We start from the raw sequence: 26,051 nt of genomic DNA on the forward strand, positions 1-26,051 counted from the left end.
CTGTATCCCTATCATACATCAACAAGGAAGTGGCTGTTCCCAAATGAAGTCCTTGCAGAGGACTCCCCTGGCGGTCCAGTGGTTAAGACTCCACACTTCCAGTGCACGGGGAGCAGATTCAAGCCCTGGTCGTGGAACTAAGATCCCGCGTGCTGCTCAGTGCAGCCAAAAGAATGATTGTCAGGGCATCACACAGCACACAGTGAATACGAGTTGGTCGGTTCCAGTGGCTCTGACAGTTTCCTTGATACCTGGAAGGAGAAGGGCTTACTGCAGCCCTTCCTCAGTCCTAGACTGGAAACCCCCAGAGGGCAGGATGTCTCTGGAGGCTGGGCTGCCCCACCCAAGGCCCTGTATAAACTGCTCAGAGAACTCCTCTTTGGAGGAGTAAGAGAGAGGGGGACTGGGCTGGGGAGCGTGCTCTGGGTCTTGCTCCGTGGATGCCGGCTGTGAGGCTTCCCAGGCACCCTTCCTTCTCCTGCTCCTTCCATATTCAGCCCTTAGTAGACCACACACAGAAGGAATTAACTCTGGGCTCAACTTCTTGAAAGAAACTGAAGGCTTTATCCCTGGATCTTGCCCTCCTCCCTTTGTTTGCAAAGTCTTCCTGATCTTTATACTCCCTGCAGATCCCTCTTCCTGACTGTCACCTCCCAGACTCTAAAAACGCTCTGATTGCCAGGGTGGGTCAATGGTTAACCCTCCAGCGGCTTTATATAAGCCTGCCTAGCCACCTACCTGCTACACTGTCGGTCCTGCAGTTCCCTGGATCTGGAGGGTGACCCGGCAGCCCACGTGGATCCACACCATGGCCACCTGCTGGCAGGGCCTGTGGGCCTATCGCTTCTACCTGATTGTATTCTTCCTACCCATTTTCCTGCTGCCTCTGCCCATCCTCATCCCGACTAAGGTAAGGACGTGGGGTCCTGGGCACAGAGAAGCTCCAAGGGAGCAGGGGAGGGGCCGTGTGGCCCTGGGGTTGGGCATCCTTAGGACCAGCATCACCCATTCATCCCTCCTAGCCTGACAGCCTAGGCTGTCACCGCCTGGTCCTCCTGAGGCCTGAGGAGTAAGAGGTCAATGGGAGGCTTTTGTTCGGCACCCAGTAGTAGGAGCCCAATGTGAACTGCTTAGGTGCACTTGGTATCTACTCCCTTGGGAGGCAGGAAACCTAGCGCCGTAAAGGAGGTGCAGGTGGAAGCAGGTGAGTTGACTGGGAGGGTATGAGCTGGGCTAGATGCTTGAGAGGGAAGGAAGGGGATTAGAAGGAAGCTGGCCTCAGACAGTTTGTGCATTTAAGAGTAAAAACAGAAAGAGGAGGCACTCACCTGTGATCCCAAGAGCTAAGTCTCCTGCGGAGGAGGGGTGGGAATTGAAGGAGGACATCCTGCCAGTGGGCAATACAGATGCACACCTTGAATGGAGGGGCAAATGCCACTGCTTCCTGCCCACCCCACGCAAGCAGCAGGAGTCATAACTTCGGCTCTCATTTACTGGAGCCCCCCACTGCACACCCTGTACCATGTACCCAGGAACCCTCTCTCTCATCTTATGACGCAGGTCTGCCTCCCATTTTACAGACGGGGAAAGTGAAGTTAAGTCACCCAAAATCCCAGGGCAGATCCTGTTTTCTGGAGGTCAGATAGTATACACTTTGGGGCCCCCCCTTGTAAGTAAAAGAAGACAAGATCTTGAATCTAAAATTAACACGGGACTTTGGGAAGGGTAGGTCCAGGAGGCGGCCTTGAAGTCCAAGCTTCACAGGAAACCCCCCTCTGGCAAGTGGCACAGTTAGGCAGTGGCAGAGCTGGGGGTGTGGTCTGGCTACAAAGCCTGTGCTCCGGAAGGCTGAGACCTAATCCTGGCCCTGGCCTCACCCCACACCCGCCGCCCCACCCTCACTTGTTCATTGAGCCATTTGCTTCCTTTAGTCACAGACAGGGAAATCGAGGCAAGATTTCTGTTCGAGGTATCCCAGAAGGATAAGGAACTAGGGAGGTAGTGGCACAGCTCCCGGTAGGTGACAGGGCCTGGCTGACCTATGAGATGACCCTCATCCCAGGCCAAAGCCAGTGGCATCTCTATGCTAGGGACCCATCAGATCAGTTTCCAGACAGGCCGAGCCAAGTGTGTTAATCCCGGAAGGAAGGACAGACAGGAACTGTGACGCCCATTTTACTCCCCAAGAAGGTACAGCCCAGAAAGATTTAGAAACTTGCCCTCGGTCACTCAGGAAAGCCTGAGTCAGGATAAGCCAGGCCTCCTTGTGGGAGTGCGATGTGTCAGGAGCCCCTGTGTTCCCTGTGCTGTACCCCTCCCTGCCGCCTGCTTCCCACCTACAGATGCTGTCTCCCCTGTCCTGACTCAGATGAACTGTCCCAGGTTCCATCTGCGGAGGCCAGCCCCTCCACTGGGGCCCTGGCTACCAGACCCTCTCAAGGACTTTGCTCCTGTAATTATCCTCTCCTCTCCAGCATCATCAACTTTTCCCTCTTTGCCTCATCTCTCCCATCAGCATGCAAACAAGCTCTAATCCCTCTCACATGAAAAGACAAACAAACCCTCCTTCAGTCCCACAGTCCCTCCACAGATACCTTTCTTTGCTCTCTCTCCCAAAAGAAGGCCTCAGAGTCTGACTACACTACCCATCTCTCCTTAGACAGACAGATCCAGTCTCCAAGACCCTACCAAGCGGGAGGGCTCTTGTCAAGTTCCCATCAGCGTCCGTGTCACCAAACCACTGTTCCATGCTCACCTCCCTCACCCCCTCGGCAGCGCTTGTCACAGCTGGTCACCTCCTCTTTGTTATGCTGTCTTCTTTGTGCTTCTCCTGGTTTTCCTTTTCCTTTGACCACTTTTCCCGGCTACTTCTCCCTATCCTCGCCTGCCAGTGATCTGTTGTCTCCTGCCTTAAAAAGCATCTTTACGCTGATGATTCCCTAATCTGAAACCCCAGCTCTAATTTCCAAACTTGTATTATCCAACTAACACTGGACACCTCCCTGCTGAACATTTCCCTCTTTTTTTTTTTTTTGCGGTACGCTGTTGTGGCCTCTCCCGTTGCGGAGCACAGGCTCCGGACGCGCAGGCTCAGCGGCCATGGCTCACAGGCCCAGCCGCTCCGCAGCATGTGGGATCCTCCCGGACCGGGACACGAACCCGTGTCCCCTGCATCGGCAGGCGGACTCTCAACCACTGCGCCACCAGGGAAGCCCTGAACATTTCCTTTTATGACACATACACATTGGCATATCCAGATCACAGCCCTGATTACTCATCTCAGCCGACTCTCCCTGCGATCTTACTCCTCAAGATATGGCTCAACCGTCCACCTCAGAGCCATTCCTGATGCCTTTCGTTCCTTCACTTCCACAAGCACCAGCAGGTCCTGTTGACCAGTGTTTTCGCCAAAAATACACTGAATGGAATCGCTTTCCACTACCTCCACTCTGGTCCTGGCCACCATCTTTTCTCTCCCATCCCTACTCCTCCCCAGACCATTCTCTTTTTTTTAATTGAAGTAGAGTTGATTTACAATGTTGTGTTAATTTCTGCTGTATAACAAAGTGATTCAGTTGTACATATATGTACATTCTTTTTCATAATCTTTTCCATTATGGTTTATCACAGGATATTGAATATAGTTCCCTGTGCTATACAGTAGGACCTTGTGGTTTATCCATTCTCTATATAATAGTTTGTATCTGCTAACCCCAAACTCCCAGCGCATCCCCCGCCCACCTCCACCTCCCCCTTGGCAACCACAAGTCTGTTCTCTACATCCCCAGACCGTTCTTCACCCAAACTCCAGGATGATCTATTCCAAACATAAGATCACTACCCTGCTTAAAACCCCACAGAGGCTTCTCATCAAACTTAAAAAATAAAATCCAAACCTCTCAGGGTAGCCACCAGTCGTTGGGGGCTCCTGCCCCGTATCCTGCCTCTTATTTGCTCTTCTCCAGCCTTTCTCTTCCTCAAATTGCTCATCTTCCTGCCTGGAATGTTCTCCCAGAGGCCTCCCTCTAACTTCTTACATGTCAGCTGAAGTCCGCCTCCTCAGAAAAGGCTTCTCTGAGCAGCACCGGTCATTTTTATTACAAAAACCTGTTATTTAAAGGGCTTTCGCTATCTGAAATGATGTATCTTTTTTTTTTTTTTGCGGTAGGCGGGCCTCTCACTGTTGTGGCCTCTCCCGTTGCGGAGCACAGGCTCCGGACGCGCAGGCTCAGCGGCCATGGCTCACGGGCCCAGCCGCTCCGCAGCATGTGGGATCCTCCCGGACCGGGTCACGAGCCCGTATCCCCTGCATCGGCAGGTGGACTCTCAACCACTGCGCCACCAGGGAAGCCCTGTATCCCTTTATTTTCTATTTATTTTCTGACCCCCCCCCACATTAGAATGTAGTCTCCGTGAAGGCAGGGACTTTGTCTTTTTCCATGCAGAACCCCCAGTACCTGGCACATAGTAGGTGTTCAACAAATACTTGTCAAATGAGTGAATGTGGGCAAAGAGGGCCCCGTCGTGAATTCCTGCTGAGTCCCTGCTCTCTGCAGTGGATCCTGAGCTTACCTCCATGGCCCTGGGCCCTGAAGTGGGAAAGAGGAGGCCCAGACTAGGCTCAGGCCTGTGTCCATATAATACTTGTTGACATTTCTTCGGTATTTGTGTGTGTGCTAGTCATTGTACCAAGCACTTCAAAACACTAACCCATTTATTTCTCGAAATAACCTCTGAGTTACCGTGAGGTTACGACTGTTGTCTCCATTTTACAGACATGTAAATTGAGGCCCAGAGTGATAAAGGAATTTGCCTCAAGTCCCAGCTAGAAGAAGGCAAAGTCTGAACTGGAATCTGGCCTTGGCTAAGGCTGTCTAAGGATGCAAGGTAGTCCCCTGTTGTGAGTCACCACTTGAGCCATCTACCGCCATGTCCATCCAGCCGTCAGTCAATCCTTCCACTGTCGTTCAGTCTGGGAAGTCTGTCGAACTCTTGCTCTGTGCTGGGGGTTACCAAAAAGGAATACAGATGTTCTGTCCTCAAGATGCTTTCAATCTAGAGGACCGCATGTTCATGCCACACAGATTATAGCCAGAAGTCTGCAGGAGCTCAGAGGAAGGAGAAAATCCTTCCATCTGAGTTAAGGGAGAATCTGAGTTAGGCCTTGAAGGCTGAGCGAGATTTCAACAGTCAGAGGCATCAATAGAGGGCAGGCCAGGTGAAGGCAATGGCAGGAACAAAGGCGTGGGGATTGGAAATAGTAAGGAGTGTTTGAGAAGTTAGCAAGAGAATCCTAGAAATGCCCATTGCCCACTGCGGGGTCCCAGTGATTGGGAGCCAGTGAGGCCTGAGGTCTTCTCAGTGCTTCCCCACCCCCTGCAACCAGATACCCAAGAAGCACCATCGGTGTGCCAGCAACCTTACATCTATTCATTCACTCCTCCGTTCATTCATTTATTAGGGAACAAGTATCGTGTGACAGGTACTGTTTAGGTGCAGGGGGTGGGAGGTAGGATTCAGGGGAACTTGCGATCCTGGGGGTGCGAGGGGTGTGGAGGGACACACAAAAAGCATATACTGTCCATGCAGTGAAAACCATACAGCAGGCTGTGACTATGGCTTGGGGAGGGGCTGCTCTAGATGCGGTGATCAGAGACGGCCTCCTGGGGTACTGATATTTCCCTAGGGCCTGACTGGCAAGTAAGAGCTAGCCAAGCACAGCTCTGGGCCAGGAGCCATCTAGGTAGAACACGTAGCGCAAAACCCAAGGCCAGGGGTGAGCTTGGCAAGGTGGAGGGATAACTGAGGCCGGCACGGCATGTGGACCTGAGTGAGCGGAAGATGACTGAGGGTGAGTTTAGAGAGGTAGAGAGAGGCCAGTCAATGTCAGCCCTATAACGTCCGGGGAAGGAGTGAGGATTTTATGCTGAGGGTCACGAGGGATAAATACTTACTCAGAGGTCAAAGAGCTAGTAAGTTAGAGTCGAAAATGCAAATACCTCCCAGGACCCAACAGACTCATCTGTGAAAACGATCTGCCCGTGGTGCCATGTTTGCCAGAACAGAGCTTAGCTGAAATCCAGACTGTATTCACATTAAGAACAGAGGGCAGGATTTCTTACTCTGAATCCCTGCATTCCTAGGATATAAGAACAGTAGGTGTGTGCGTGCACATGCGCTTTCAAATCTGTGTGACTAAAATACCCTTACTGCAAGCTATTCCTGAACCCCAAAGACAGACCAGGATTGTGGGCACGAAAACTGTGCAAGGAATTTGGACCTCGCTTCCGGGGCCTGCCTGGAAGGCCTCTATCTTCCCTGATAAACAATGCTTCCCTGAACCCTCTGCCCCTTGTCTGAATTCCGGGACCCTAGAAAACACAACACAGAGTTTCGGGCATTGTGTAGATGCCCTGACTTATGTCCACAGACTACTTCTTCTGTTCATGAGGGCCCTGGTGTTCCCACCAATGAAACAGGAAGGCGGGGTGTGTCTGGTCAACACCCCCAGGGCAGTGAGGTGTGGTCCTTAAGTGTGGCCACGATCAGCGCTGGACTGCGTGAAGTCTGGTTTTCTGGCCTCGGAAGGTCCTGGGAGTAGGGGCCAGCCTCCAAAGCCAGGGAGATCCCTGGAGAAGAGAGAGAAGGTTCCCCAACTCGAACTTCACCCCCAGATGACCAAATCATGTCCACACTTCCAGCACCTGCTAGGTGAAGGTCAAGAATGGGAAAGCCAAGGAGACTCTTCAGCGGTACGCTTTCCTGAACGGAATCCAGCAGCAGGGCCCAGGGCAGTTGTAGGGCTCGGATGCACGGAGGAGTGCAGGAACGCTTCTCTCATCTTCAACTCCCGCCTGCTGGTTTGTTCTTTAGGGGATGCAGGCGGGCCTGGCCCTGGCCCTGGCCCTGGCCCAAACTGTGATGTCAGGACTCTCCCCCGCACTTTTGTTTTCTCTGACACTCAGACCCATTGTTTTTCCCTTTGGCCTCTTAAAGCAAAAGATGATACAACAAACGCATTCACATTAAGGTGCGGAATTAAACAAAGATCACTCAAATGAGATCAGGCGAGGCTAGGAAGGGAATCAGCCTCCATCCTTGCTTTCGGCAGAGCCTCAAAGGCAGGGGGTGGGGACGCTTTAGAGTGGAAAGAGGGAAGCCTTCAGGTGTGCCCTGACTGGAGGTTGTTGGCAGGGGGGAGCTGGAGGGGGGCTAACTAGAAGTGGGGTATCCTCTCTGATTGTCAGGAGAGCACATTGGCTTTCACTGATTACTCCTGAGTTGGAAGTGGAGGTAGCGAGCGAGTGGGGATCAAAAATTAAGGAGGCTGGTAGTCATTGAGCAAATCCTGCCCATTTGGGGTCAGTTGCTATGCAGGTGGTAGTTTGGCTACAGGGCTGGTTACCGCAGAGATTGTAGGACATATATTTGCGTATGGACTGGCCATTGTCGCCTTTTATGTGTAGTCTCTCAAAGGTATTCGGCATTTGCATGGGCCTATTACTCCTGGAATGAATATCACACACACACACACACACACACACACACACACACACAGCCCACTCTGCACCTCCTTCCCCAAGTCCTGTCTCATGGCTCCTCTCCTTGGGGTCACTATGTACCTAGACACTCAGGAAAGGCACCTGGAGTTTTCCTCCTCCCACCCTACCCAGCAGCCATCACTCAAACCCTCTGTCTTCCATCTCCTAACATCTCTGGAGTCCGTCCTCTCTCTCCATCTCTACTGCCATGACTTCTCTGAGGCCCTGTCATCTCCCCACTGGACATCCCAGCAGGGCCACCTGTCACCTCCCAGCTTCTGTGTCTGCCAATCCACCTGCCACAGTACCGCAGGTGTAAGCCCCCTATTTTCATCTTGAGGTGATTTATTTATTTAATTAGGTGATACATGCACATTGCACAAAGTCCAACAGCACAAAAGGGTGAAACGTTTCCTTCTGTGACGAACGTAGACAACAAACCACGATAGTAAAGAACAATATTTTTGACTTTGCCACCAGTAGGTATCAGAGATATTTTCAAATCGTATGAGAGCTGTTGCCAGTCCCTTGACATATTATGTTAACCATGACTTTGAAATTACAGTAGTCATTAGCCTGTGAAGAGCTTAGTAGTTAAGAGTCACATTATATCACTATCTTACCCATTTTTTCATATTTTAATAACTGTATTTTGATATAATTGGTGTCCCTTGTAATCCTGTGCATTTTATTTAATGCATTTTAAAACATTATTCTAAGAAGGAGTTGGAAGGCTTCATCAGGCTGCTAAGGGAATCCTGGTACCAAAAAAGGGTAAGAATCCCTGAATCAGAGATTTTCCTATGTGTATACAAACACCTGTGGACACATTTTTAAAAAATACATATGGTGGCATCAGCGTAATCTTTTAATAGAAACACCAACCTGACAGTGTCACCCTCTCGGTTTACAATCCTTCAAGGGCCTCCTCCCGTTTTCACCTTTGTCTTCCAGATAAAGTCCTAGATTCCTCTCTTGGCAGGCAGGCAAGCATTACATCCCTTCCCCCACAAGAATGTATCTTGATCTTTTATGCCTCATTCCATTCCCTCTGTGCTTACTCCCTCATGCTAACACATTTTGCCCACCCACAGAACTCCTATTCATCCCTCAGTACCCGCTCAGTGTGCCCTCTCTGGAAGCCTTCCTCAGTCCAGATGGAGGGAGGCTCAGAGAAGGGGCCCCTTCTCAGGGACTCCATTCTCTGGTCTCTCCTTTGCAATGGTGCTGGCTGCCACCCAGGGCCTCGCCTCACTCCCCAGCAGCATCCCTACTTGCCAGGCGCAGAGGGGCAGTGGGAGTAGCCCACCCCAGGGCTAACCTTCAATCACCAGGACGAATAAGATGTGACACCTTTGAGAGTGTGGGCGTTTTTGCTGCTGCCCAATGGCCACAGGCTGCTCTGTGCCCGTAACGGGTAAAGGCTGTGATGCCCACAGGTCCCCACCCTGCTCACACCCAGTGTCCAGAGTCTACCCTGGATTCCCTGGCACTACCATCTTCATTTGTATGTCATGTATCCACCCTGGTTCCCCAGCAGCCCGGAAGCAGGTTTCTGCGCCAAGGCCAACCCAGCAATCAGCTCACTGCCATCTACACTCCTCTACAGCTTAGACCTTCTCAGTCACACCCCTCATCCTCATAATAACCCAGCAAGGAGTGTGTTTCTCTTATTCCCATTTGTAGAAAAGGACCCTGCATAAAAGACAGTAATGTGTGTATAGTTAGAAATGCTCAATATTTCTTATGAAAAAAAAAAAAAAACCCAAGCTGAGAGAGGTTAAATACCTTGCCCAAGGACATGTGGCAATAAAACTGGGCCTGGGCGCTCAGGTTTCCTGACCTCTGACCTTTGTTTCCTATCACAAAAGAAGCAAGTTGCCAGCCTTGGGGTTTGGAAGCCATCTGAGGCTTTATCTCTTCTCTTCACTGTTGGCTTTGCCAGGCGGCCCGCCATGACTACAGACCAGCCCACACAGGGCACTCAGACTCCCCGAAGGCTGGGGCCAGGTCTGATTCATGTCTGTACCCCAGTGTCTGACATTCATTCACTCATTTATCCAGTGTCAGCTCCGTAGAGGTGCCAGGCACCCTGCTAGTGTGAGCAGAAACAGACCCAGACCCTGCTCCCTGGAGAGTAAGGTCTGGCGACAAAGGTTGATATTCATCATGAGAAATTTGTACAAGCAAATGTTTAACTACAGGCCGTGATGAGTGCTATGCAGAAGAGGTACAGGGGCATAGGCTGTGAAAAATGGGGACTATACCCCTGAAACCCACGGAGGCTTCCCTGAAAAAGGAATATTTGAGTTAAGATCTCAAGAATGAGTAGACATCAGGTGAGCAAAGTGGGGAGGGAAGACAAGAGAGGAGATTAGGTACAAATGCCCTGTGGCTACAGGGAAGATGGAGCATTTGAGAAACTGGAAGAGGGCCACTGTGGCTGGACCAGAGAGAGCAAGGAGGAGAGGCACAGACCAGCACCCAAATTTTCCTAAGAGCAGTGGGAAAGCCTGCAGGGATTTGAGCTGCTTTTAGGGGTGTGTGTGTGTGTGTGTGTGTGTGTGTGTGTTGGGGGACAGGGTGTGGATTAAACAGGTTTGTGCCTCAAGATCACTCTGGCTACAGCAATAAGAAGAGATTTCAGGGGCAAAAGAGGAAGCTAGAGGTGAATAAGGAAGCTCTTGCAGAAATCTTGGTAACAGATGCAGGGGCTTGGACCAGGCTTTTGGCCCAGAGCTGGAGAGAAGTAAAGGGGAGCATTGGAGGTGTTGAACCAGCAGGACTGGAGACCTGGAGCAGAGAGGTTATTTGTCCAGTGAAAGCCTGATGAGCAGGCAGGAGGCCCAGTGTCTGCCCCTCAATAGCAGGGACAGCCTGGGGGGAGAGAGGAATGGGGATCTGACCACGGTAGTTTCCTGGCACAGCAGGGCCAGGGGCCCAAGTGGGAAGGAAGGATTTATAGACCCAGGCCAGCACCAGCAAAAGAGGGAGGGGCTAGAGACAGGGAGGCGAAAGAAAGTTGACCCCTGTCCTCCAGAGCCCAGGCTGAGAAAGGAGTACATTCTACAGCCAAGGAACAGCTGGGGAACAACTAGCCTGCTGGACCGCAGAAGGAGGACGTACTGACAGAGGTAGAAAGAAGAGCATTAGCCGCCCAGAGAAAATTCTTCCCTGCTGGTATCTGAGCTCCAGGAGGGGCTGCCTCAGACAGGGTGCAGGCTGTGCCCTCTGCCGATGGCATATGGAGTCGTGCAATGTAGCATGACTGGGGAGTAAGCCAGTTGGGGCCCATGCCATAGGCCACCAGCTGAGCTTGGCCAGCCCAAGATGCATTGAGCTGGGCAACAAGGCAGAGGGTATAAGGCGGCCCTGGAGCCCAGGTCTGATTCCCGACTTCCCACTTCTAACCCTGGGGATACAGATCGTGGAATCAGACACATTGCAGGGCCAAGGAGAAAGGATCCCCCAGGTTCTGTTCCCGTTTCTGAGCCATGAATGCCACTGGCTGTCTGGTGAAGACTGTGGGCCCTTCTCAGAATATTGCTTTGAAATGCACGAAATAAAATGTATAGGATGACAAAGGAAACCAACCATTTTGAAATACAGTTATAAAACTATGAAAAAATTAATTGCAATTCAGAAATACAGATGCTTCCTTATTAAAGCATTAAATAAGATCTAGTGTTGGTATAATAGCTACCATAATTTCAAAAGAGTGATGAATGTAAACAATATTTTGGGATATATTTTGAGTCCATTGCAACCACTAATCTGTGCAGGTACCAAACAGCTGACAGCCACAATCAAGTATCTGTGACAAAATCGCCCATAGCAACGTTAACAGCTATGTGGTGTTGGGAGTTCCCTGGTGGTCCTGTGATTAGGACTTGGCGCGCTTTGTGGGCCCGGGGTTCGATTCCTGCTCGGGGAACAGGAGCAAGCTGCACGGCGAGGCACCCCCTCCTACCCCGCCCACCCCCACAAAACAGCAGCTCTATGGTTTGGTTGCCTCTGTTCATAACCTTAGTTAGATGTTAGCTAAAAGATGAAATTGTTTTCCCATCCAACTTCATGAATCCTTGGCATTCCACGCCCCATTTAAGAGCCCCATGAACCAGGAAAAGCAGGTCAGCGAGTTACGGACCAACTAACTCTACAGTTGGACCGACTACCCAGGAGGGTGGGATGGGGACATGGGGCCAGAGCCACCAGGGCCAGAGTAAGCTTCTGAATGGAACTTTGAAAGTGGTTTTGGTTTTGATCCAGAGACAGACGGACAGACACGGAGAGGGACACCAGGAAGTTGTAAAGGAGTAGAGGAGCCACAGATTCAACACACTGATGCTCACGGCTCTCTTTGGAGGGTGCAGATGGGGACCCAGAAGTGAAGGAACTTGCCCGGAGCCGGGCAACAGGAAGTGGCAGGCCCCAGCGAAGACAGTTCCGTTTGGATCCAGAGCCCTAACTCAGTCCCGTACACCCTGCTGGTCACAGCGCACCTGAGGCTGGGGGACACCCTCCAGTAGCAAGGGAGAAAGCTCAGGGGAGAAGCAAAAAGCTGGGGCTCAAGAACCAGATGGCCTGGATTCTTCACTGATTTGTGTGACTTTGAGACATTTACTTAATTTATTTGCACCTTTGTTTCTTCATCCGTGAAATGGGAACAATAGTCATTACCTCACAGAGCAACTAAATGTCATTAAAAACCACCTGAAGTGCATAGAGCACCGTGCCTGGCATGGAGTAGTCCTTGACGATGCTTCTGCTGCCGTTATTAGCAGAGCTTTCTTCTTGAATCAGCAAAGGCATCCGGCCCAGCCCCCACCCCTTGTCTCTGGCCAGAGAATTCTGGGGGGTGAGGGCATGGGGGCCACACCAGGGTTCAGAGGGCTGGCTTGCCCTTAGCCCCACGGGAAGATGGGTAACAGGCTGTGCACACTGCAGGTGAGAAAATGGTTGAAGGAACAGCAGCTTCAGCAGAATCTACTGCCCGCTGGGGGAGGAGGAGGGGTGGGTCTCTGCTCAAGGATCAAGGTGGCCCCACCCTTTGTGCCAATGAGTTCATGTCCAGGGTGAGAAAGTGGTGGAAGTTTCATGGAAAGAAATTGAGCCTGGCATCAGAAGGACTTGGCTGGGCAGGCTGGGTGCCACCCCACCCCCCAGGATGCCACTGATGTAGACTAGTTGGGGAGTGCTCTTAGAATTATGCAATCCTGCACACCTTGCCTGGGTTCCAACCTGGCTCTGCCACTCCCTAGTTCTGTGACCCTGAGCAAGCCACATACCTCCTGGAGGTCATCTATAACATAAGACCACCACACACATCCACGGCTGTAACTACAAACATGAAAACACCCAGCTCCTAAGAGTTCCTCAGTAAACAGCAGCTTCCTCTTCCCAAGACCTTCCTTCAAGCTTCAGGGTACTAAAGGCGTGAGGTATAAGGGGTGAGCCCAGCCTATACCAGGTGGAGAAAGCAAGAGGGGCAGGGCAGTAGAGACAGGTAAGAGAGGAGCCCCCAGCCCATAGTCCCAGCAGGCAGCCTCTTCCTTTGGCAAACAGTGGGCAGGTGTCCCAAGGAGGGTTGGATGCCAGGCACCCCCTTCCCTGGAGGCTTCCTTCTGGCTAATGATTCCCCCATCCTCCCGCCCCAGGCCTGGGGAGAGGCTCTGTCAAGGAGGGTGGGCCCCTGACATCTGGGGTTGTCTGACTTCATTCCTGCTCCAGGTCCCCTCCCAGACCTGAGGTCAGGCCTTTCTAGCTTTGGGAGCCTCATGAGGGAAAGGGGGGTCTCTGGTACCCCAAGACTCACAAGACTACGACTCAGGGTTTACTCCACAATTCCCCGCACAAGGCGGGGATAGGGGAGTTATGTGAAACAGTGGTCATGCCAGGATTACTAGGAAGGAGACCCCACTATTCCTAAAACTTTTCAGTGGTTTATTCATTCAGAAAAGATTTGCTCTGAAGCATCCTGGGTCCTGAGCTCCAAGGATCCAGATACAAAACTGACTCTGTCTTCATGGAACTCAGCTCCTAGCAGAAGGAACAAATACTACTTAAATCGTCATACAGATAAATATACTCTTACAGGCTCTTGATGAAGCAGGGAAGGCCAGGGTACCGGGCAGGGATCCGCATTTCCCAGGCCCCAGTTTCATCTAGATGAGCCCCCATCTCATGTAAGGATCCTCACCTGAGCCCCCTGCCGTCCCCAGGGGGACTGGATTATAATCCAGTGGCTGGATTATAATGTCTAGGCTCCCCAAGGTCAAAGACAAGGTGGTGAGTGTTTTGCTTTGTTTTCTATTTCTATTTTTAAATGGGACCTTGGGCTCAGGAATCAAGGACTGTGAGTTTCACAGGCTCTCCCCACACTGTTACAAACGGCCTGTTTTCTCTGGGGACAGGAGGTGACATGACTCTGGGACACAGGCCTGCCCCCTCCAACAGCTTTGCTATTCCCCTCCCGCCTGCAGGAAGCCTACTGTGCCTACACCATCATCCTCATGGCGTTCCTCTGGTGCACCGAGGCTCTGCCCCTGGCTGTCACCGCCTTCCTCCCCACCGTCATGTTCCCCATGATGGGCATAATGGGTGCCTCCGTGGTAAGCCTCCCCACCCACAGGACGACGTGCTCCCAGGGATGGAGGGGGGTCTGCCCTAGGACGCTGATGACAGAGGAAGCTTCACCACAGAACAGGGCACACGGAAGAGGGGTCCCTGCCTCTGCTTGGCAGGTTGGGGAGCACTGAGGGAGGAGTCAACTAGAAGACAGGGGGGAAGGCATTCTAGAAATGCCAGGTGCATGGTTGGTGTCAAGAGTTAATTCAAAGTGGGAGCAACTAGGCCTAGATGAGGGAAGGAAAAGGGGGCCTTGATAGCCAGCTAGAGAGTTTGTATCCTTCTAGTTCAGTGGCTCTGAAACTTGAGCAGATGCATCAGGATCACCTGCAGAACTATTTAAACACATTGCTGGCTCTACCCCAGAGTTTCTGACTCAGGAGATCTGGAGCAGGGTCTAAGCATTTCATTTCTAGCAAGTTCCAGGTTGTTGATGATGCTGGCCCAGGGACCACACTGAGAACTGCTGCGTTAGTTTCTAGAAAGAGCATTAAATGCTTTATCTCCTAGTCAATGGCTTGCAACAGGAGTGGATTCAGGTTAGATGATGTCTCAGTCATTCCTGAGGGGAGAAAGAATGACTTTGGCAGGAAGACAGGACACTGGTTAATATTAAATGGCAGATGATCCAAAGACCATTTCCATTTGGGTCCAAGAGCCCAGGGGACCAACCACCGTTTGCGGGAATATCAGTGTCGGCACCCTGTGCGCCCAGAGGCACGGGGGGACCCCTTCCTCCTTCTCAAATGTCCCTGCCTGCCAGGTCAGCACTGAGTACCTTAAGGACAGCAACATGTTATTCATCGGGGGGATGCTAGTGGCCCTGGCCGTGGAACACTGGAATCTACACAAGCGCATCGCCCTCCGTGTGCTTCTCACCATCGGGGTGCGGCCCTCCCTGTGAGTTCCCACAGACCAAGTCTGGAGGACCTGGGGTGGCGGTGTGCCCTTGAAGGGATGCTGGAACACCCGTGTGTCTGTCTGTCCGTCGCTAGGCTGATCCTGGGTTTCATGGTGGTCACGGCCTTCCTGTCCATGTGGATCAGCAACACGGCCACCACTGCCATGATGGTGCCCATTGCCCATGCCGTTCTGGATCAGCTGCACGAGATGCCCACGGGCACGGATGCTGAGGAGGGCAGGAACAACCCCGCCTTTGAGCTCCAGGAACCAAGTCCCCAGAAGGAAGAGACCAAGCTTGATGAGAAAGGTGACGCCAGGCCCTGCCCCGAACCCTCAGTCCTTGAGGAGGGTCTGAGGCGATGCCCATGATAGGAGTAGTCATCCTGGCACGTTTAGGGAGAGAAGAGGGAAGCAAGAAGTTCGGTGACCAACGTGTCCTTGGTTTGCCTGGGATTTTCCTGGTTTTGAAATGAAAAGTCCCACAGGCAGGGAATTCCCTCAGTCCTGGGCAAACCAAGATGCTAGGTCACCCTGGCAAGCTGAGAGCGGAAGCCTGGGTGGGTTGTCAGGGGTCCAGGCTCCACTCTTCCTGTGTGGTTTGGACAGTCTTCTTCCCTTCTCTGTGCCTCAGTTTCCCTCTCTCAGAAGAGGGGTTGGGCCAGGTGGTGTCTGGGGGGATCACTCCGGCCTGAGACTCCAGGGAGTGCTGGCCCTTGCAGACCTGGAAGCAGCCTCTGCCCTCCCCCCAGCCTGGGTCTAGGCTGCTCAGTGACAAGGTGCCCCAGAGGCCCTGGAGCTCCCACCATGCTCCCCAGAACTGGCCCTGCACACATCCCCAACCTGAGCTCTCCCTTGTTCCCAGACAACAAGCAGGATGGCCCTGCCCACCCTGTTCCTTCGGAGTCCAGGGCACAGCAGAACGAGGAGCAGCTCCGCTTCACCCAGGGCATGAGCCTGTGTGTGTGCTACTCGGCCAGCATCGGGGGCATTGCCACACTGACCGGCACCACAACAAACCTGGTACTGCAAGGCCAGGTCAACTCGTGAGTGACTGAGTGGGAGGGGGTCTGCATTCTGACTGGGGGGCAAGTGGAGCAGGCTGGTCACCGGGAAACGTCACACAGCAGCCTGAATCCCTCTTCAGGATCTTTCCCCAAAATGGCAACGTGGTGAACTTCGCCTCCTGGTTTTTCTTTGCCTTCCCCACCATGGTCATCTTGCTGCTGCTTTCCTGGGTGTGGCTGCAGTTCCTCTTCTTAGGCTTCAAGTAAGTGGTGGAGTGGGTAAGAGCTGCCCAGGTGCCTGCCCTTACCCTCTAGGAGCTTCCAGTTGGGTACCCAGGTAGCCCTGCGGAAAAGGGCATAATCACCATCCCGGTGAGAAGGCCTCTCCCTCCCAAGGCCCTTCTGTGCACTTGGCCCGCCCCGCCATTTGAGGGAATTACTGTTTGGAGAGTATTAGCCCATCTATCAGATGAGCAAACTGAGGTTCAAGACATGGTACACAGCGAGATGTGTCAGTGCTGGGACTGAAAACCAGATCTCCTGATGCCCAGGCCAGGTCCCATTCCATAACAATCCCCAATCCTTTGGCAGGTGCTTAAGAAGCACACGCTGTGAGCATCATCGGTTACAAAAGTCCTTGTTGTGCTCCTACTGTGTGCCTGGCCCTCTGCTAGGCACTGAGAACACTAGAAGCATTAGACAGTCCCTGTTCTTGGAGCTCACCATCTAACGGGTGATGATAAGGTAGGAGCAGTGACAGAGCAAAGCCCAGGTGCTGTGGGAGGACAGCCCAGGACAGTGAAGATTCTAGAAGTCCCCTGGCAGAGATGATGCCTGCACTGAATCTTGTAGAGTTAGAAGTCAGCCAGGTAGAGAACGAGGTAAAGTCATTCCAGCAGCAGGAAGAGCTTGTGTACAAAGGGCCTTTGTACACATGCTGGGTTTGGGGGAACTCTAGTTCTGTGTGACTGAAACACAAAGAGGATCAGCGTATGAAGCTGGAGAAGTAGGCAGGGGAAGATTATGGGGAATCTCATGTGCCACATAAAGAGTATGGACCTTGCTCTTGAGGCCAAGAGTAGTAAAGAGGTTCTATTCCCACTTCCAGCCCTTGATTACTAGTAGTCACTAGAGCTCTGAGTTGAAAATCATGTGACACCCTGCTGGAGCTCAGCTGGAATCAAGTCTGGGATTGATTAGTGATGTCTGCTATAGTACAGGCTAAGAGTGGTGGTTATGACTGTTATTGTGGGTATAAGTTGTTATTTGTCCATCCTGCCCAGGCAGTGGGGAGCCATTGAGAGTTTTTAAGCATTGCTGCTGTAACATTGCTTGGGCAGGTGCAAGGAGGCTGGATTGAGGTTGGGGATGGTACAAAGCAAAGTGTTAGTCAAAGAGACCAGCACAGTGCTAAGCAACATCAAGGATTCAAAGATGTGTGAAGCACGGTTCTTCCCTTGAGGAACTCACAAGTCCAGCAGGGGAATTGAGATTTGCCCAAGTGAAAAGTTAAAAGTCAAAGTGAGTTAAGCACATGGAAGTGGGCTGCAGACTCCTGTTCCTCAGAGGACAGTGTGGGTGGGGCCCAGGCTGGCAGAGGACGCCCAGAAGCAGTAAGAGAGGGAACGGAGGATTTCCTGAAAGGCTATTGGAGGCGGGGAGAGATGAGTCAGGGCCAGAAGGAGGCCTGGGGTCTAGGCCTCTAGGGCCTCCTCACTCTGGGCAAGGGAGGGCTCAGCAAAAGAGAATTCCTGGAAGGACAGAGGGGTCAATAGGGCACATGGAGCAGGGACAAGCACAGGGAAACCCAATCCCCCATCCTCAGCCTCCCCTCTGCTAAATAAGAGCCATGACACCCCAGAGTCTTCTGCTCTTCTTCCAGAACCTTGGGAACATTTACAACTCATGGGAGTTCCCTGGCAGTCCAGTGGTTGGGACTCAGCACTTTCACTGCTGTGGCCCTTGGTTCACTCCCTGGCCTGGGAACTAAGATCCCTCAGGCCGCGTGGCACCGGCCAAAACAACAACAACAACAAAACCACAGGCACTCACAGCCCCTTGCTGCCCTGCCTGGTGTGGTGCCCTTACGAGCTGTCCCCATCCCTACCTGCAGCTTCCGGAAGAGCTGTGGCTTGGGGGACCAGATGAGGAAACAAGAGCGAGCAGCGTTCGAAGTCATCCGGAGAGAGCACAAGCGGCTGGGCCCCATGACCTTTGCAGAAAAGGCTGTCACCATCCTCTTTGTCTTATTGGTGGTGCTCTGGTTCACTCGGGAGCCAGGCTTTTTCACCGGCTGGGGTAACCTGGCTTTTTCCGATGAGAATGGGAATAGGTGAGCACTGCGGGGAGGAGAAATACTTCCAACAGAAGGGAAGGGAGCAGGGCCCCCAACGCAGAACAGGAGGTAATGCTGGGTTGAGGTGGGGGGAACTTGCCAGGAGGGGTTGGCACATCTGTGGGAGGGGCTCCTCTCCAGCCCCCCTCCATCCTGTGACCCTGAGCAGCCCTAAGCCGCTAAGCCTGCCCTCCCTGCCCCGCCCGCAGCATGCCATCCGATGGGACAGTAGCCATCTTAATCGGTGTAATTTTGTTCATCGTGCCCTCCAAGATCCCAGGGCTGACTCAGGAACCAGGTAAGCACCTGGTCTGGGGCAGAGAAGGGCCTCTGGGCAGACCCCGCCTTCTGGCATGTGACGTCCCTTCAACCACACTCGGCAGGAGTAGACCAAGCCCAGAGAAGCTGGGGTGATTTGCCAAGGGCACAGGGACTCAGGGACAAAGTCGTGATGTTGCAGAACTGAGGGTCCCTCTCTTCCATGCATTAAGCTCTGATAGGGACCCGCCTGTACAGAGGGGGGGAGGGAAGGGGAGGAAAGCCTGTTGGCTCTTGGTGACCCATCCTCTTCTGCTTGGGGAGTAGGAAAACCAGGGAAGCTGAAGGCCCCTCCTGCCCTCCTCAACTGGAAAATAGTTAAAGAGAAGATGCCTTGGAATATCGTGCTCCTTCTGGGCGGCGGCTTTGCCCTGGCCAAGGGCAGTGAGGTGACAGACCCCACCCCCTCCCCAACCCACTTGAGGGAGACCCTGTGACAGGGACAGAGGGGCCCTGCTTCTCTCCCACACAGGGGAGCCCTGACCCCCCACTTAGGAGCCCCCTGGTGGGCAGAGCCTTTGCAGCAGCTGGAGAAACAGGTTAGAGCCCTAAGAGAGGGGGAGGAAACACAAGCCATAGGGACCTCTCCGTAGTGGGGGCTTCTCTGGTGAGCAGGGACTGTACTCGGTGATCACCCAGTCCATCCCCTCACCGCCTGCCAGACAGAGAATGCCAAAGCTTTAGCACCAGGGAGTAGTTGGCTGGCATTGGGTTGACGCAGTTTGCCGGCTGAGGCCACCAGGGGGCACCATGATCATACCCAGCCAGGCTCTGGGGACCGGGTCGTCATTCCCCATAGCCTCCATCCAAGAAAGAAATCCCTGAACCTGCACCCCCAGGCCTCCGTGTTCTGGCTAAGCTCATTCACTGCACGGACAGGAGCTATCCTGGGTCAGGGATTGGTTAGTTCCTCTATCAAGCGCTCACTGACTGTGCCAAGCGCTGTGCTGGGTGCTGGGTGCTAAGTAGGCAACATTGTATATACTAAAGTCCCAGCTCCCTGGGGCTCACAGTCTGGCATTATAGGTGTGGGCAAGGCAAGACCTTGGAGCTCTTCTGACCCTGTGAACTGTCCCCGTCCCCCTGTTGGCCTCTTCCCAGCCTCTACCAGGGCCCTTCCCCTTCTCCCTCCCTGCTGGGAGCAAGGTCGCCCCCTGTCCCAACCTGCTAGGCTGGAGGGGGCAGGCAGAGGGCTCAGGTTGGCCAGGAACCTCCTGAAGAGAGGTCAGGAGAGCAGGAGTAAATGGGGTCAAAGGTCTTTACTCTCCCCAAGCCCCAGGTTTCCCAAGAAAGCCCCTTCGCTTCCCATCTGACCCTTCTGCCCACACCCAACTGTCCTTCAAGAGCAGTAGAGGGGGCCCCCAGGTTTCAGCTGGGTCTCATCTTCCCTCCCAAGCTGCCCTTGTCTCTGAAGATTCTAGAGAGGCGCAGGCAGGAGCAGGACCCTCCCAGAGCCTCAGCAGGGGACTCCGGGGCCCCAGGCAGCCCAGCCTCCCACACACCACTCTCCTCGCCTACAGGAATCGGGCCTGTCGAAGTGGCTGGGGGACAAGCTGACCCCGCTGGAGAGCGTGCCGCCTCCCGCCATTGCCTTAATCCTCTGCCTCCTGATCGCCACCTTCACTGAGTGCGCCAGCAACGTGGCCACCACCACGATCTTCCTGCCCATCTTGGCTTCCATGGTGAGCTGGCCCTGCAGACACACCTCCTCCAGGCAGCCCTTCTGCCCACACTGCCTGCAGAAGTGTGGGGCCCTGCCTGAAGGTCAGAATGACCTGTCTGCACCTCCTCTCATTTCTGGGAAAAGACCCCTGAGCTTCCACCCTTCCCCAGGCTCTTCAGTAACTTTGGGCCCCAAGGCCCTCTGCCCCCTGACTCACTCCATCCCTGATGATATCACCCCTGGAGTATCCTGATGGGGATCACTGGTGGCCTCGCCCACCTCCCTGGGCCAGCTCCTGTTCTTGTCATTCCTGAGGTGACGGCATGAAATTGCTCCCCGGAGTGTCCCCAGCCCCTTCTCCAGGCCTTTGATGATGACACCCACAAGCCCCTTTGAGATCCGTTTTATGGGTCCCTCCCCTTCCCATGCCCCACAGGGCAGGGCTGCACACTTATCCCCTCCAGAGAGGTCAAGGGGCCCTTTCCAGGTCACCAGGTACCTTCTGGCAGAAGTGGTGGGTTCATGGCCAGAGTGTATATTGGGGTGGGGATGGCGGTTGTCCCTCAGAGAGGGGAGCAGGAGAATGGGGGCCACACCTTCCCCTCTGGGATGGAGACTGCGATCAGCTCTGCCCCACTGTCTCCCCCTCCAGTCTCAGGCCATCTGCATCCACCCTCTCTACGTCATGCTCCCCTGCACGCTTTCCAGCTCCCTGGCCTTCATGTTGCCTGTGGCCACCCCGCCCAACGCCATCGCCTTCTCATTCGGAGGCCTCAAAGTGACAGACATGGTGAGTGGCAGGGGTCTCCAATGCCTCAGCACTCCCTGCTCTGTCTTTCCATCTTGGTGAACCACAAAGTAGCTTAAAGCTGCTGAGATTCTCAGAGTTTAGAGTGGACCCTGTTGGGGTGGGTGGCAGCGGGGGAGGCTGGAACGTGATCCCCAGTTGGAGTATCTTCAGGTCCTGCCAGCCCTAGGCCACTGAGAGGGAGAGGAGGGGTGAGGAACTTAGGGAAGGCACCAAGATGCCAGGCACCCGGACCCAGGGATATGGACTCAGAGAGAATGACTCAGGGCTCTGGAAGCTCCCCTTTCCCCTGTGAGCACTGGGATTAAAGCCGGTGGTAGGGGCACCTCCTAGTGCTGCAGGTTAGACCCAAGGGAGGACTTCCCAGGGAGAGGTTTGCTAGTGAGAGAGCTCCTGAGCACCTATGAACACCTAAGGGATGGGTACTGGCCCAGCTCAACACCCACTCATTCAGACTGGCTCTCCTCACCCCAGGCCCGAGCAGGATTCATGCTCAACATCATCGGGGTCCTGGTCATCACGCTGGCCATCAACACCTGGAGCATCCCCATGTTCGACCTGCACAGCTTCCCCTCCTGGGCCCAGTCCAACACCACAGGCTTCTGTGGGGTCAGCCAGGCAAACGTCACAACACCCAGCCCCTAGAGCACGGTATAATCTGGCCCAAGCCAGGAAGACCCACCTCGTTCCTATTCCTCTGAGCTGGGAGGGGAAACCCAGGCTCCAAGGCAAACATTGAGAGAAAGGCACATGTATACCTAACCTCATGTGTGTCTTCGAGGGAGATGTATGTGAGCTCAGTCCTACGTGTCTGAGGAAAGTGTGTGTACGTGTATGTGTATGTACGTGTGTGTGTGTAAAGATGGTGTGTCATGTGAGGATGTTCTGCAAGGCGGCTTTGTGTGTGTGCTGATCCTAGGTGGTGTGTACTTGACAACGTACACTTGCGAGGTCACAGACGCGACAGCGTGCTCTGTCTGGCACTCCAGGTCTTTGTCTCCCCAGCTTGGTGGGTGACCAGACCCTTTTGTCCTCTATTTATTGAAACTCAGGGTTGGAGCTGCCTGGGCAGCAAAGCCTACCAGCAGTTGCCATGGCTACAGTCTCTGGGACCGGCCCAACATACTGAGTTCCCCCCAGCCTCTAAGGTCTGGGGGGAGGTTCAAATATCAGCCCCATTAAAGTCTTTCAGTAGAATCTGTGGTGGTTTTTCACGGCACTTTCCAGGGCTTCTCCCCAACATGGTTCAGACCCCAGGTTGGGAAATACGCTGGGAGGGGACCTGGCATCTGTCCTGTATGGCGGCCCCCTTGGCACCCCTCCCACCCAAGGGAGAAGGTAATGGCCAGGGAGCTCTGCCAAGGCCTGTCGGAGTGGACGCAGCCACCCAGGAAAGCAGCACTGACACCACCCGGCCCGGCTAATTGGGAGCTTCCACTCCCTGCATGTCTCTGAGAAAACCAGCCTCGCCGTTCGTTCCCAGAGCCCTCCCTGGGCATTTACGTAAAACCCTCTGCCCCTGCCAACTCCTCACGGACCCCTCCACAGCTGGAAAAACCAGTCCCACCAGACCAGGGGAGGCAGGCTGACCCATGCTAGATGCCCAGAAAGAGGGACCCTCACCCCAAATGGCAACCTGCGGCAAGAAGGATACAGGTGAGACTCACAGGAACAGGTTCAAAACTATGGCCTTCAGAGTCCAGGACCAGACTGCACTCTGGATCATTCTGCCTCCCAACCTCCCCTCCCCCACTCCTCTGCCTCTCCTCCTTCATGAATTCCAGAGTTTTCATTTATCTGGCAAGGCAGGGTGGGGGTGGGGAACGATGTCACCACATCCATCATCCATCCTGGAAGCTCAACATCCCTTCCTGGCTGGAAGTTCATCTAGATGGAGGTTTCCAGGAGTTCCCTTCTGCTGCAGTGGGAGAATAAAAAGAGATCTTTACCATCACTCTCATGCCCCGTAAAACAGGGAAATGAGTTGTGAAGAAAGAAAACCAGAAAGGATTTAATTCTGGATTTCCCCTCTGGGCTGGGCCTGCACTCAGTACTCCCAGAGCTGGGGGTTTGAGGGTTGGGGGAGGGGGCTGCTGCATGGGGGAGAACATGGCTGTCCCCAGGGCACAGGAGATCCTGACAGGACATGCCAGACATCCAGCAGAATGAGGAGTGTCAGGAGAGGGGCCCTGCCCCCATCCCAGACCCCCAGGCTGGCATTCTTCACTCATGAAGCACAGTCATAAATCACGGCTCCCACCCAGACCCACACTCGGACCCTCCCAAGGCCCCAGGCGACAGCCCCCTCCACTGGGAGTGGGCCAGGCCCAGAGTGGTGGGACTCCACCAGTGGCTTACCCGCAGTGGGTTCCTAAGGAGTAGTCCCAGCCCCATCTGCAAGGAGGACCCTCTGCCGCTACTTTCTTTGGGACCCTGGTTTGGTACCCACAGTCCAGCCCTGGCTGCGGAAGAGATAGGTGTGCTTCCTAGGGGACACATGGGCCTCCACTGTTCTCAGCTCCCCTTTGGACCTCTCCACTTCCCCGTCAGTCTGGCTCAGAGAGGGCCAGATGTGGACTGAGACCACACAGCAGCCCCAGGGGATGACTGGGCTGGCCCTGCCTTCCTTCTCAGGCGAGGAGGTGGATGAAAACTGGCCTAAGGGTGGAGGGGTCTGCTATGGTGGGTGCCCTGGCAGGGCTCAGGACAGGCTTCCCCCAGGTGCTTAGAATCCATCCTCCTCAGCAGGCGGGAGGGCGTACGGGCGTACGGGAGGCAGGCGGCACCTGTTGTCCTAATCACTGTCATTAGCTGGGCAATAAAGAAGCACGGACTGGGCCTTTGAAGAAAGGGCCGTCAACCCAGGTCAGGCTGCAGGCGGCCTAGCAGCTCAGCCCCTCCTGGACACACACACTCTGGGCTGCAGGTGGATGGGGCTCTGCGGGGATGGGGGTCTATGCCCTCCCTGCCTGGCCACTCACACCCCTTCCCACCGTGGCTTCCAGGAAGGTAGCAAGGGGTTTTGAGTGTCTCCTACGAGCTGAACTTGCACAGTGCTGGGACTCAAAAACTTCTATGGTAGTGAGCTCCCCGTTGCTAGAGCAGATCGATGAGGCCGGAACAATTTGAGGACAGTCTGCCTGATGCGGCTGTGTCCCTAGTTCCTAGCACAGGGCCTGGTACGGTGACTGTTGTGTGAATGAATGCATATATCAGAAGGATGGGGGGCTTCTTGCTCCTGGAGGGAAGTCTGCCCTCAAAGCCCTTTTCCAGACTGTTGTATGTGAAGTGCTATGTGACCTTGAGCCAATGTCACCTTTTAGGCTCATCAGATAGGCCCAGTTTTCCCCTGCCCCTGTCCCCTAGGGCCCTGGGAATGTCCCTGTTTCCCTCCCCCCTCTTCCTGCTGGCCAGCCCCAGCCCCAGCCCCAGAGAACCATAGCAGCCAGAAGGCCCAGCAAAGAACTATCAAGACAAGTTTTTAAGGCGAAACCTGGCATGTGTGCTTGTTAGGGGGATGCAGAAGGTGGGAGTAGGGTTATTGATCCCCCTCTCTGGGTTCACCTTGACTTGGGCTTTAGGTCAAGGGGAGCTCCGTGGGTTAGGATCCTCAACCCCAGAGTAGGCCCCTTGGGGGCTCAGGCCACGACTCCCCTGTCTACCCAAAGTCTCAGAGGGGAGGCTGCTTCATGAAATGGGAGGGGTGAGCTGTGCAGGCGGGTGGGCAGTGCAGCCAGGGATGCAGGGTGAGGGATGGGGTAGGACTGGGATGGGTGAGGTTTTGGTGGGTGCCAGCCTGGAGAGGGTGCCCCCTGCAGCCTCCACCCTGTCTGGGCCCCATTAGTCACGATTAGCAGAGCCAAGAGGTTTTTCTAGGGGGCTTAAAAGGCTGAGCCTCAACCTCAGGGAAAGGAAGGGGGAGAGGAGGGGATGCAGTTGGGGACAGATGGAGCAGCCTGATTGGGAAGATTGTGACAGAGATTCAAAAGAGCTGCTCTTAAAGGTGGGGAGACCCACAGACACCTATACAGAGAACCACTGATTCCTGGGTCACACAGAGGACAACACATAGACATGCACAAACACCTGCGTACATAGTTACACACTCACAGGTACTCATAGCCCTTCAGACACCCAGAGTCATTCGTGGACACACACACACATACACAGTCACAGACATTTGTACAAACACTCACTCAGACACTCACATAAACATGGATGCCCATGCACACAGTGTCAGACCTGAGTGTTCCCAGAAGTACAGAGAAGCTCACACGCACTGAGACACAGATTCTGTCACAGACACGCCCAGCATCACATTATAGCTCCACAGACTTAATGCACACCCATGGAGGCACATGTGAGCATGGTAACAGAAATGTAAATACTTGCACACTCACAGTCACACACACACACACACACACACACACACACACACCGGCATTGCTCCTCCCCATCTCCACAACCATGCCTCCTGCAGCAGGAGGGATTAAGGTGAGACAGGAGAAGCCTGCCCTCCCCACCCAGCAGGACTCTAGCTACAACCCTCACCACTGGTCCCCCCTACCAAGCTCTCGGCTTGGAAACTCCCTGGATTTCCCAGAGGGTCAGCCACCCAGAACCGGCTCAGACCTCCCAACCCAGCGCCCTTGTCACACACCTTCCACGGCCCTGGCCAGTGCTCCTCTGATCATCTACAGCCAAGGAGCTGCCTGCTCTCCCCCAGGAAGCCCGTCCTGACTAACTCCAGACCTCTCCAGCCCTTCCTTGACCTGGGATCCTCGGGCCTCAGGGCCTCCTGACAGCCATGCTTGGGCCCTGTCCCTCTGCAGATGTTCTTAGGGTCTTCCAC

The 26,051-nt window shown here is 54.0% G+C and overlaps 1 protein-coding gene across 1 annotated transcript; it reads left to right on the plus strand.

Moving 5' to 3' along the window:
* Positions 1 to 749: 749 nt before the first annotated feature.
* SLC13A2 (solute carrier family 13 member 2) lies at positions 750 to 22,396 on the plus strand. The gene is made up of 12 exons (XM_024734328.1): positions 750 to 910; positions 14,024 to 14,152; positions 14,932 to 15,068; positions 15,164 to 15,378; positions 15,934 to 16,114; positions 16,216 to 16,338; positions 18,189 to 18,407; positions 18,620 to 18,708; positions 18,996 to 19,117; positions 20,249 to 20,410; positions 21,044 to 21,181; positions 21,674 to 22,396. The coding sequence occupies exons 1-12, from the start codon at positions 809 to 811 to the stop codon at positions 21,842 to 21,844; spliced, it is 1,788 nt and encodes a 595-aa protein (XP_024590096.1). The 5' UTR covers positions 750 to 808; the 3' UTR covers positions 21,845 to 22,396.
* The last annotated feature ends 3,655 nt before the right edge of the window (positions 22,397 to 26,051 follow it).

The sequence above is a fragment of the Neophocaena asiaeorientalis genome, unplaced genomic scaffold (assembly GCF_003031525.2).
Source record: "Neophocaena asiaeorientalis asiaeorientalis breed wild unplaced genomic scaffold, Neophocaena_asiaeorientalis_V1.1 scaffold129, whole genome shotgun sequence".
Lineage (NCBI taxonomy): Eukaryota > Metazoa > Chordata > Mammalia > Artiodactyla > Phocoenidae > Neophocaena > Neophocaena asiaeorientalis.